The 13,117-nt window shown below is 40.6% G+C and overlaps 1 protein-coding gene across 1 annotated transcript in view; it reads right to left on the bottom strand.

Annotated features, from left to right (window-relative positions):
* FBXL17 (F-box and leucine rich repeat protein 17) overlaps positions 1 to 13,117 on the bottom strand; it is a 313,938-nt gene that overhangs the window by 286,873 nt on the left and 13,948 nt on the right. Inside the window, exons 2-4 of the mRNA XM_033086616.1 lie at positions 12,127 to 12,249; positions 8,759 to 9,016; positions 5,865 to 5,996 (exon numbers count right to left, since the gene is read on the bottom strand). Coding sequence (XP_032942507.1) covers positions 5,865 to 5,996; positions 8,759 to 9,016; positions 12,127 to 12,249 — 513 coding nt within the window. The remainder of the gene's footprint in view (positions 1 to 5,864; positions 5,997 to 8,758; positions 9,017 to 12,126; positions 12,250 to 13,117) is intronic.

The following is a 13,117-nucleotide window of genomic DNA, read 5'->3' as shown; positions in this document are numbered from 1 at the left end:
TACAGCGTATGTGAGAAAGAAATCCATCTCGGTATGCACAAAGTCCTTTAAATAGGTTATCCAGAGATGTTGTGGACTGCCCCATTCCTGGAAAGGGACAGGTTGCATAGGGCTTTGAGCCACCTGGCCTGCTGGTGTAGTGGTAGTGGGGTTGGGACCAGAGCTCTTTAAGGTCCCCTCCAACCCAAACCATCCCATGACTCCACAATGTATATACACTTTTAGCCAGCAATTAGTTGAGAGATGGTAGCTACTCAGCACAAACAAGTCCTAAGTAGGACTAGCTACATGAAGTTGCAAAGCTGTGTGATTTAGTGTGTTGTTTGTTCAGCATCAGTAGGTGGATTTGCTGAAGCCTTAGGCCAGAACCTGTGGACTTAGATCTCAACATGCTTTCAGACAGAATAATTAATTTGCTTAGTCATCTTCCTAAGAACTGGTACAGTGCTGTGTTTTAGCTGTAGTATGAAAAGAATATCGATAACATAGTGACGTTTCAGTTGTTGCTAGGCAATATTTATTATATTAAGACTAGTGGTTTTTTAGCTTTCCATGCTCTGCCAGTGAGCAGGTGCACTAGAAAAAAACCAGAAAATATGGAGGCTATAGTTGACAGCAGAAGCTGTATCTAAACAAGAAAAGAATTCAAGGGTCTGCCTGTGTGGTGGACATGGAGAGAGAAATCAGGAAAGTGCTAGAAGACCACAAACCAAATTTCCCATTTGATCAAGGCATGAGAAGAGCATGTGAGAGGTGGGGGCTTCAGTCACAACGGTATAATTTCCTGGTGTTTTCTTTGTTCTGGGTCCCTCTTTAAAGGCACTTGACCTTCACTGACTTGATGCTGTATCTCCATTAAATCCACTATTTTTATAAATCCAATATCTGAGATTCTGCTGCAGGAAACCTAGGCCACACCTGAAGGAGGAGGACGTGCCTGTGTCTGCAAAGAAAACCAGCAACATGGTTGAACATGGGGCTTAATTGAAAAAATAGTAATCGAAGGGGGAAGTCTGAAAAAACTACAGTTCTTTTCAAAACATCAAATAATGAAATAAAGTGGTTCAAAAGTATTTTGGGAAAGTATGTCTGAAGAATCATGGGAAAACAATTCTTTTTCTGAAGTTTCTTCAAGTGGAAGAACAGTTTTAATCATGTATGTAAAAAGTAAAATAGCATATGGAATATATTTTGGGGGATGGAAAACAGACAAGGAAATTACATTCTTTTGGACTATTGTTAAAAAAATTCTTTCATTTACTTGTTACCATTGAAACAAAGTAAATTATTTCCATACATGCTGTGCACTTCATATGCCTTATAATACTTTTTTCCTGAAACAATTTGCCTGGGTTAAACTCAAAACAAAATACTCTTTCCTCTCAATGTTTGTGAGAAGGTACAATGCTGAAGTAAGTGTTTCGTAGGTGGCAAGTACAAAGCAGGAAAGGAAATGCTTCCCAAAGTAAAAACAGAAGAGAGGAGGGAAATGCAATTAAAAGACAAAAATAAATTTATCAGCTTACACAATGCTGATTATCCAGATAATATGAGAATTAAGTTTACTTTTTCCTACGCATTTTATATTAAGTTGATTCCAGTAAATGTTCTAAAAGTATATGTTAACTGTTTAATTGTGTGACAAAACTGTGATAATCTGTTCAGTCTATCTTAATTATTTTTTACTGACACTAAAGTGTATTATTCACATATTTTAAGCATTGTTGTTTCTATCAAACATAGCATCACAGTTAACTTGAATTTCAACTCATATCTGCTGCAAACTGCAAAGGTACGTAGAACACTTACAGAATACTCATCTTAAAAACCTGTAAAATATGTACTTAGAAAGTGTTATCACATATCAAGCATATTGCCAACTGGGTGAAAACTTGGCTATCTTGAAATTGAAGCATCAAGAGTCTAACAAAGAAATAGAAACATGGTCAAGTTTACTGTCTAACTGTCCTCATGAACATATTTGTGAACTCTCAAACAAATAATTTGCCTTTGAGGATCCACTTCACAACAGCATTTTACTGGAAAGGAAGAAATGTTGCCATAGGACCTACTTTAGTAATCCATCCACTCCTAAATGAGCTTGTAAAAGCAAACAGAACAAGGGAACAAAGTATAGAGGTAGGCATGTTGTCCTTCTATTACAATATCTAAAACTCTACCTCACTTTATCTTTAGAAGCTCTCATTATCCGTATCTAGTTCACCACCAAAAAAACACAGACATCGGCTGGAATAGGAAAGAACAAACTTGCAACTATCACCTGTTAAATTTCAGCAACTATTGCATTATATTGTTACCCAGTTAAGGAAACGCAATTAGAAAGAAAATAGTTTGTTAAATCAAATTGGTTAAGTGGAGAAGGGTTTTCTCCAGCTCTACAGTGAGCTCCCATATCTAGATCTACTCTATTTAAAATAAGGAAAACAGCTTGTACAAAAGCTTCTGGAGATAACCTTTCCATTTGGGTGCACTGAAGTCACTGAGTTCTGCATCTCACAAAACCTATAAAACCTTTTAGGACTCCACTCTTCCATGCAAGGTTGCAATAAAAGCAAATCAGTTTAAGTACCCCCGAACTCTGTGTCTCAGTGAGAGAGTACTACACATTAGCATGGAGCAGTCCTCTGATTTTGCACTTAAGCTATGCACTATGCACGCCGGGGGCAGGGGGGAAGATTAAAAAAAAAGTAGCTGGTACAAAGACAACAATGAAATTTACCTATCCATCCTCTCCAGTTTCACTCACATTGAACATTCACATAATGCAAACACAGAAGTTATAGCATACCAGACCAGTCACCATAAAACAAGAAGTCCAACTAAATTCAGCCAAGAAATTAAGACATTTTCTAGTTTTGTCTGGACAGAGCTATCATCTATTCTTCCATTTGCACTGAAATTCTGCGAAATTATTCAATTTTATCAGGCTGCTTGGGGGTAGATCAGGAGAGACAACACAGTGGAACACTTTCCAAGCCCAGTAAAGTTTATTGGGTCTTGGGTTTTTTTGTTTTGTTTCTGGTTTTTTGTTTGTTTTTTTTTAATAGGTTCCCAATTTGACCTGTATGCTTCAGAAAAGAGGCTCAGCATATAATTGTTCTTTCACTCAAAGGACAGAGAAAAAATAAACATGTTTTGAAGAGACACAAATCCTAAACAGTTATACAAATAACAAGAACCTTATGTTGCTGAGTTAGCCATGTAACATTAACTTTTTCTCCTATGTCCTTTGTTCCATTTATTAATTGCAGCTTTTGCTTATTACCATGACATAATCAGCACTTCAAAGACAGGAAAGGGTCTATTTTTCTGTAAAATGGCTAGCATATTGAACAATCAGAACATAAATTCTCCTTTTTCTATTTCTGTTCAGCAGTCTGGTAACAGAGTTACTTAGCAACAGATGAAGCAACTGAACTGTGTTGCCTGATCCACATACATTTCACTGCAAAGTAACACTCACAAAGGCATTATTTAGATGATGGTCGCCTCTGCTTAGATGTATTTTTGAAATGTAAAATCCATTAGCGTGAGGCAAGCCTACATGAAAATGCAACCATCATGTACTACCAGTAATGCACTACACATTCTGAAATTAACAGAAATTGCCTGTAAGAGTCACGTGATTCTGAGCACCTCTGAGAAAGGAATAAACAAGAAAACACAAAAGACTACACAAGACAATTTATATTATTTACATGGATGCTACAGCAGCTGCTTAAACAGGGAGGACAGGAGTCCTCTTGCTAGCATACTGATAATGTACAAATTTTAAATACACAGACCAAGCTCTCATATGTCACATACACTCTTCTAGCCACAGAATATTTTGATTTTAGAGAATGAAGACATGTTCATTTTGAAAACACACATACAAACACATATTTTCCCCAACCACCTTCTTCACCAGAGGAGTAGGAAGCAATATGTGCCACACCAAATACTAAGAAGATTTTTCAGAATGGAGAAAAGTAACTGACAGAATTTGACAAACCATATGCCAACCATTATCCCCTTTTAAGGTAATCCCACAACTAAACAATCCCTGTATTTTTAGTCTATTTTGGGCTGTAAAAGTTTCTATTTTACAATTGCATAAGAATCCTTAAATGTTGATATGGTTCATCACACAAAACTACAATGCTGGCAAGACTTGAAAGTCTCTTGCCCTGAGCAAGGGGAAAGCATAGCAGCTTCTTCAGCTTTGTCATCTAGTGGCATTGTTCAGGCATTATTTTATTCTACGATTCAACACCTTGGAGTTTATAACAGCTTCAAAATTTATTTCATGTGTACATATGAAGATTTATGGAGCTGAATTTTAATTTTACAGAACTTGCTTTAAGACTGCCCCAAGACTTTTTCTTCCCCCTGAAAAATTAAGGATGAGCAGGAATTTAAGTACCATTAGATACTAAGAAAAGAAAGTACAACTATGAAAATCTAGGCAAAAATTCAGTTTTGGTAAGTCACTAGAGAAATTACCAGGAGGGACAAAATTTAGAGAAATTTTCTATTCATTTGACAGCAAATATTTTTGTCTTATTTGCAATTAAAAATCAGTGTTATGTTTTCAACAACAAAGGCAATCAATTAGAGTGCAAGTTAAGAGCATATTTCACTATTTTCTTAAAAAGAATTAAGATACTTCCTATGTTCCATTTCAACCAGGAAGTTCGATAACATTTAAGATATTAAAACCACAAAGTCTAAGTGCTAATAACTGCAATAACAACTTCTTAGGTTAGATTTCATGCTACAAAGAAAATAAAAACTTAAATGATGAGACCTCTAAGACGTATCTACAAGGAAAGGTAAGTTAATACTTTGCCTCCATATTCTCTAGTGATCAAGAACATACGCAGTATTTAAACATAGTGCATTCTTAATTACAAATAAGCCATTTTTTACATACAATTATGCAAATCTTAACTATTTTCTCCTTCCCTTCAAGGATAAATAATTGCAATTAACCCACCTTTCTCTTTCCAGAGAAGGAAGATGCTTTTCCTTCCAGGTTTCTCAGATCATTCATTTTTCTTTTCCATATTTAAAGTTTTTTATGCTTTAAGGTAAGTATTAGAAGGATTAACTTTGACAGTATTCAAGATCAAATTTCAATACAGGAGGACGGATGTGCCTTTTTTTTTGCATTTAAACTATGCAGAAATCTCTGTTGAGGTCTTTATCTCCTGTTTTTTAACTTTCTACAGTCTGATCAAAACCAGTAACTGGCTACCTTTTCCTCACTTTGCTGATTTGAGAATAGTTTATATTAAAAAAAACCCCTCAAACATTAGTTTCTCTTTGTTTATTTGAAGCGAAATAACAAATTATTTTTGAATACAAGGTATGCTATTTTCTTACAAACACAATTTATTTGTTCCAGTTCAGCACTTTTGAAACAAATGGTTATGACCTTGCTGTTAGCTGACAGGTAAAAATTCAACACAAGCAAGTTTTACTGCTAGAAACAAATTTAAAAAATAAAATAAAATTTTCAAAAAAACGTAATTCAGTGTTCTTCAACACCTTTTACAAGACACTCTCTTTCTACACTAGAAACCATCATTTCAGAGACTGCAAACCACACATCTCCCAAACAACTACTCTTGAAACACCGTGTTAAAAACAAGAAGTCAATACATTCAGCTTAACATGTACTTAGCATCACCTTCTGAGCCATCTCTGTAGAACCGCAATTTTCACAGCCAGACACATTTTTAAGAAACTCACATGCAAAAAACAGCCATTTTAAAGAAAAATTTTAAAAGATAAAGAGCAACAGAAAGTTTTGACGATCAAAATGCCTTAGGAAGAAAAAATTCACAATATGTACTTACTAATTTGTTTTCTTGCATATATATTCTTTGCAGCTTCAGACAGCCTTTAGCTATAATCATCATTCCTTCATCCGAGATCTTGTAACATTGTCCAAAATGTATGTCTTTCAATTCCCTGCATTTTGAACCGAGCTGCAATTAATGAAATCAAAGGGAAAAAAAAACAACAGAATTTGACTGAAATGAAGAGATGGTAGAAAAGATACTTTTTTCTGCTTTTCCACCCTCCATTAAAAATTATCTTTCTTTTCAGACTTTGAAATACTATGTGCAAACAAAGATTCTACAGTAATTTCATGACCATAAGGCGCACCAGACTACAAGGCGCACCCCCCGGGAGTCAGCAAAATTTGTAACTTTGTAGATCATATAAGGCGCACCGGACTATAGGGTGCACTTTTTTTTTGAAGTGAGGCTCTGCCCCCAGCTTCCCCCGCGCAGTTGCTGGCCGAGGCCCCGCCTCAACCTGGCAGCCATGGGCCCCCCGGGCCCACCTCCACCCAGCAGGGGCGGTGCTGCGAGCCACTGGGCCCGCTCGGACCCAGAAGGGGCGGTGCCGCAGGCACCCAGGCCCGCCCCCATCCGGCAGTCATGGGCCCTGGGCCCGCCTCCACCCAGCTGCCGTGGCACTGCCAGCTGCCCCCACAGCTCACAGCTCACACTTCCAGGGTGGCAAATGTCGCAACTTTGTATATCATATAAGGCGCACTGGACTATAAGGTGCACTTCCGGGTTCGGGGGAAAATTGTAGTCAAAAGGGTGCGGCTTATAGTCGTGAAATTACAGTAAATTCACGAATACAAGCCGCACTGACTATAAGCTGCATTGCTGGGTGTTGGCAAATGTTTCGGTTTTTGTCCATAAATAAGCCGCACCTGAATATAAGCCGTTCTGTCGTTCGCAGCAAGGATCCGCGTGCAACAAAGTTGCCAAATAGTAACCGAACCACAGCATGGCGGAGGGTTTACTGGCTCAACTAAGGCTGTGCAGGCTCGGCCCGCTAGGGGCTGCTGACAGGGCCAGGTGGCTCAGCTCGGTGGTGCCGCTCAGGGATAGCCGCCGCCTCTGGGTTCGCTCGCCCCAGCCCTGCTCCCACCGCGGCGCCGGCCGGGCACGGGCGGTGTGCCCCGTATCTGCCGCGGCCCCGGCCGGGCACGGAGAGAGCGGCCCGCTCCCGCCGCGGCCCCGGCCGGGCACGAAGAGAGCGGCCCGCTCCCGGCGCCGGCCGGGCACGGAGAGAGTGGCCCGCTCCTGCCGCGGCGCCGGCCAGGCACGGAGAGTACACCCCGCTCCCGGCGCGGCGGGCAAGCACAGAGCACACCCCGCTCCCGCGGCGGGCGCCTGGTCCTGGCGCGGCGGTGGCGGGCGAGCACGGAGTGCCCCCTGCTCCCGGCGCCGCGGCTGAGAGCGGGGGCGGAGCCCCCTGCCTCCTCCCCGAGGTGTGGGGATGTCAGCACAGAGCCCCCTGCCTCTCCCCCGCCTGAAGTAGGGAACTCCCCTGCCTCCCTCCCTCCCCCAACGCTGCCGGCGCTGAGCTGGCCCCACCCGCCACGCAACACAGTATCCAATTTGTAACAATCGTGAAATCCTGGGTTTTACTGGCAGGCGCTCGGCTCGGCACCCTGGCTGGCACTTCTGGGGTTGTAAATGTCAGAAAATTATTCACATATTAGCCGCTCCTGAATATTGGCCGCATTTCCAGTTTGAGAGCAAAATCTAAGTCAAAATGGTGAGGCTTGTATTCATGAAATTACTGTACTGTAATTACGTACGTGACAAAATGAAGTGGCTAACTACAGTCAACAAAACGGAGCTAAGAGCAGCACATAAGAACTAAGTTATTTACTAAGTGTACAGGTAACTAACAATGCCTTTACAGTCAGCAGCTTATTTGATTTACCTTAACTATGCTTCTTTAACATTCTCAGAGAGTTGATGAAGCCTTCTTACATGTCTAATAAAGATCTTAGTCACCTCCACCATTCATGAAGCAAAAACAAGGCACAGAAATTTCACGATTATAAGCCACACCTGATTGTAAGCCGCACTTCCGGGTGTCAGCAACATTTTGTTCTATGTACATATACAAGCCACACTGGCGTATAAGCTGCAGTTTCGCTCGGAGGGAAGTAGCCCATTTGTAACAATCACACAAACGCGGTTTTTTACTGGCAGGTGCTCAATTTGTGAGCTCCACTCCCCCCGCAGTGCCGGCGGAAGCCCCTGCCTCCCCCCCATGCCACGGGGCTGGCAGGAGAGAGCCCCTACCTCCCCCCAGCGCCGCAGGGCTGGCAGGGACGGAGCTCCCGCCTTCTCCCCAGCATCGCGGGGTTGGCAGGAGCCCACCTCCCCCCCACCATGCAACAGAGTAACCAATCTGTAACAATCGTGCAATCACAAGTTTTACTAGCAAGTGCTCAATTCACGAGCTCAGCTCGGCCCATGGTTCACATTTTCGGGTTGGGAAATTTCCGAACTTTGTTCATATATTGGCCGCTCCTGAGTGTAAGCTGCACTTCCGGGTTGGGACCAAAATTTTAGTCAAAATGGTGTGGCTTATAATCGTGAAATTACCATACTTAAACACAGGTTTTGAATAGCAACCAAGCTTAGGAAAATTGAATCCAACAGAAGTGAAGTATAAGATGTCAAACTGCAGACTTAACTACAAAAGTTATCATTTAATCCCAGGGAAAAAAGAAAGTTTAGTCTAGAGACTGCAGAAAGTGCAGTCTCTAGAGAACAGCATTTATAGCACTAAAAAAAGTTTCCATACATCAACATTTAAAAGATTTTTGTTCTTTTAATTAAATCCTAAGAAAGGGTATCTTATTTTACTTGCTAAGCTGCAACATACTAAGTTTACAGAAAGAATTTGTGGAATGGATGGTTACCTGTTTCAGGCCTTCATCAGTGAGTCTGTCTTGATTGCCCACATGCACTTTCTGCAGAAGAGGACACTGAGAGGCAACTGCAATAATAGAGGTGTCAGAAAGCTGTTTACATCTGTAGGCAGTATACCTCAGAAGCCCAGGACATTTAATTGCTAATATGCATACTCCTGTATCAGATACATTGCGACAATCAGAAATATTGATTTCAGTAATATTCTGGCTTCTTGACGCTATTTTTTCCAACAGCTCATCAGTGACCTGCAAAGAAAAAACAAATACTCATATATAACTTTTCCCATAAAGATCTTTAATGCCATTAGGACAAAAATGGCTGTTTCTAGGATGCACATCCATGAGCTATAGCAAAAATGAAACTACCTGCTTTACCTACGGTTGAATATATTTTACTGCAATTGGGTTTTTTTGGAGGAGATGGTTTTGACAGAATATGGGTATTTGAGGGAAAGCCAGTTCTGACTATGCAGACTCTAGCCAGATGGTTTCATGATAAAGCTCAGAGAGGGAGAGACAACAGCTAGACAAGTACAGAAAATATGGGCACCTGCCAGAATTTATGTTGCCACAAAAAGAATCCCAAACAACTGCCCAACTTGAGAGAAGTTCTCAAGCATCAGACTGAGCTCCAGAGTTAGGAGTGTAACCACAGACCTACCTCTCTTCTTAGCTATGAATAGACCATCTGTGATGTTCAGGTACTAGAAAGATAAATTACTTGTTGGTAGAATTGCCTTATTAAGGTTTAGGGCTTGATGTGCTTCAATGACCTCAGCTCCTAGGGAAGGTTAACAAAGCTGTTCTACTGACAGTGTAGAAAAAGAATGCAGAATTCACAGACCACAATGACATTTGACAGAAGTTCTTAGATAAGGAAGAAACTAACAAAGGCAGCTCGGCTACTGCTTTGAATCAACTCCAACTGAGTAAAAGGTGATTCTGGCAAGGGGAGATGGCAAACACCACAGACTACCAACCCAAGAAACCCACCAACCCAAGAAACCCACCAACCCAAAAGACCAGAAAGACTGAGTATGTGGACTGCTTAGTAAAAGAATTCCAGGAATCACTCAACCAACAGAAAGTAGAATACTGACTAATAACATAACTATGTAACTTGTAGCTAACAAACATTGCTGCCTTTGTTTACTGAAATGTATGTGATTTCATATTGATAATAATTTCTCCCCTATGGCAATTGTGCTAGCCCTCATTCTGTTTGCTACTTGTAGCAAATAGCAATACCTTATGGAAGAGCAGTGTTTCAATGTCTTAAAACTTCTCTTTTTTCATTTTAATATATTAGCAGGTACGCTTGATTTCATTAAAAGAAGGACTGTTGAGGAATACATTCAGTGCACATAGCTCAGGTTGAGCTCTGCATGACACAGCCAGAGGCAAAAGGCCACAAACTGGTGTCAATCCTTTACACAGCAAAGGGCACAGAGACCTGTGGCACAGTCAGGTGAGGGACTTGGAAACACAGCAGGAGCCAAGAGTCCCAAGATGTACCCATGCACAGACTGCGAGGGGTTTGTTGGGGTCCCTCCTCCTCCAGCCTGAAGTGTTATTCTGCTGTTGCACAATGATTACATTATTTTGAGGGCCCAGAGGTCTGAGACTCTGCTGTGGGAAGCCTGAAGTCAATGCAGTAAGAAAAATTATTTGACTGTGTGGGGTGTGCAGGGAGCCAAGCAGGGCATCCATCACCTCCCTGGTGCCACCACTGTGGAGGGCTTCACTCCCAAGCAGGTGGTACCAGTACGGCTCACAGAGTTTCATTAACTCCTTTGTAAAAACATACTCCATCCATTTTGTATCTATACACATTGTAGTTACCCAAAATGACAATAATCTTAAAAGAAGATAATCCTACAAAGGACTATTAAGAAATACTTATCCATCACTTGGTATAGATGAGATTGAGCTTTAATCAAAAGGAGCAAGAGAGCAACATGAATCCCTTTTGATTTTTTGTCTTATACAGCTGACGAAGTCTTTGCTGCATGCAATATGGTTTTCATTTGTAGTGAGTTAGATCATTTTTCTTCCTCTTTCATCAGACAGAGATTAAGATGGAAAAGAACCATGCCGGTTTTGCCTGAAGTAGAAACAATTTTCTTCAGTGACTAGTACGGGACTGTGTTTTGTATTTGTGCTGGTTTTCTTATTGCCGAACAGAAATTGCACAGTGCCAAGGCTTATTTTGCTTTTCACCTAGCCACACAGGCAAACAGGCTGGGAGGTTGGGAGGGAACACAACCAGGACAGGTAACCCCAGCTAACCAAAGGGACATTCTGGAGCATGTAGCATCAGGCTCAGTGTATAAAGTGAGGGGAAGAAGGAGAAAGGGGGGGACATTTCCAGTGATGGGGTTTGTCTTCTCAAGTCATTGTTTTGTGTGATGGGGCTCTGCTCTACTGGAGATGCCCGAGTACCTGCCAGCCAATATAATTTATTCACTGCTCCCCTTCTCCTGCTTGTTTTGTCTGTGTGCAACTTTTGCTTTCACTATTAAACTGTCTTTAAACTCATGGGTTTTGTAGCTTTTATTCTTCTAGTTCTCTCTCCAACCCTACTGGTGGGGGAGTGAGAAAAGGGCTGCCTGGGTCTTGGTTGCTGTCTGGCCCAAACCACAGCAACAACAAATTGCAAAGAAAAAGAAAATCCTTCTACAAATGCAACCATCTAGTTGTTATTTCTCCATACCCTCTATTTTCATGAAACTCTCAAGATATTGTTTATAAATCCCTGTAAGTCACTACTCAACAAGAAACCCAAGGGCACTGACCAAACAATACTGACATCCCTAAAGCTTTTCATGGAGGGAAGTTATCCCGTACAGTTTAAGGCTAGGCTCCTAGGGATCTCACTAAATTAAACCCACAAATATTTCCTTCTAGGATCTGCCTAAAAAAACCAAAACAAACAGTCCCTTCTCTAATGAGTAGGATCCATACCAGCTGAAGAATAAAATAAAGAAAATTTGTTAAAACAAACAGAGTAAGCACCACATATGTGACCACTCTTCCAACTACAGCATCCTCAGAAATGCTCATGTTTGTCTTTGAATTAATAAGAGGTCCTATAGTTCCAGACCGCAGAGTTGAGACAGATAACCCACAACCCATTTCAAACAGTGCTTGTGCTCACACTGTTTAACAACTGATCTCAGACAAAACACGCTATATTTAAAGAAACCAATCTAAGGCTCCAGGCATTTTCAGTCAACAGCAGAAAAATCCGTGAAGCTACAGATATCACTCTTTTGTTTATCCCTGGTCAAAAGTATAAGTTCCAAAAACAAATTCTGAGTCATGAAAACAATTACTCCACAATGATATTTTCATACCTGCTGACGACTACTGAGATCCAGTTGTTTCCAAAACTGAAAATCTAAACAGAGGTCACGCCAATATTTACAGACTAATGACACAGAAAGGCAACGCTCATTCAGAGACAAGTTGGAAAATATCTGTAAAGAGAAAAAAAAAATTATTACCAATACAACCTGTAAAAGACAGAAAAGTATTAGCACACATTGTAACACACAGATATATTTGTTTAGTCAGAGAAATAACAAAAATACCTATATCCCACAAGAATTGACAACATTACTAAGTCATATTAGCATAACCAACAATAGAATATATCATAAGTACTCATTTCACAGACTAAGTTTTAGAAGCGCTTCTGAGATGACACACCTAAAGAATCACAAATTCGCTTAGTGTTATTTGCAAGCCATTTCTAAAGTGCTTTCATTCCCATCCTGAAATGGATGGGAAACCTTTCTTTTCAATTTTTAACTGAACTGGTAAGAAGAGTTATAAAGAGGAGGGGGCATGGGATGGTACAGTAGATTAGCAGAGTAAAGCAGTGTCATAGAACAGAACTGAAGCACAAAATTAGCCTTTTATACCCCAAGGTTTTGAGTGCTATAGCAGCTGGCAAAAAAAGAATAAACTGTAACTTTACAGCAAGATCATAAATTGCTACAGTATGTGTTACATTCATCCCTTTCTTAAAACTACTGCTGTTTATTAATAAATATAAAGAGGTTCTGTCAAGAGCTCACATGAACTCTTGTACCCTGTCAACACAAATGAACTCAAATCTACATGTGATCCTATAGTGAGAAAAAGCAGCAGTGGCATTATACCTACACAGGAGTACAGACAGCAAAAAACGAAAAAGTCCTCCCACTGATCTGAGCACAAGTACTAAATAGAAGTACTATTGCCAATCTCAGGCAATTTTCTCATGAAAATTTGAAAATACCGGAGAGTGTCCAATAGGAAAGCAATGAAGTCTAGCAAACATGAAAACATTGAAGGAAATTA

The sequence above is a fragment of the Catharus ustulatus genome (genome assembly GCF_009819885.2).
Source record: "Catharus ustulatus isolate bCatUst1 chromosome Z unlocalized genomic scaffold, bCatUst1.pri.v2 scaffold_29_arrow_ctg1, whole genome shotgun sequence".
NCBI classification, from domain to species: Eukaryota; Metazoa; Chordata; class Aves; order Passeriformes; family Turdidae; genus Catharus; species Catharus ustulatus.
The sequence above is the reverse complement of the archived record's forward strand: the minus strand, read 5'-3'. Positions and strand labels throughout refer to the sequence as shown.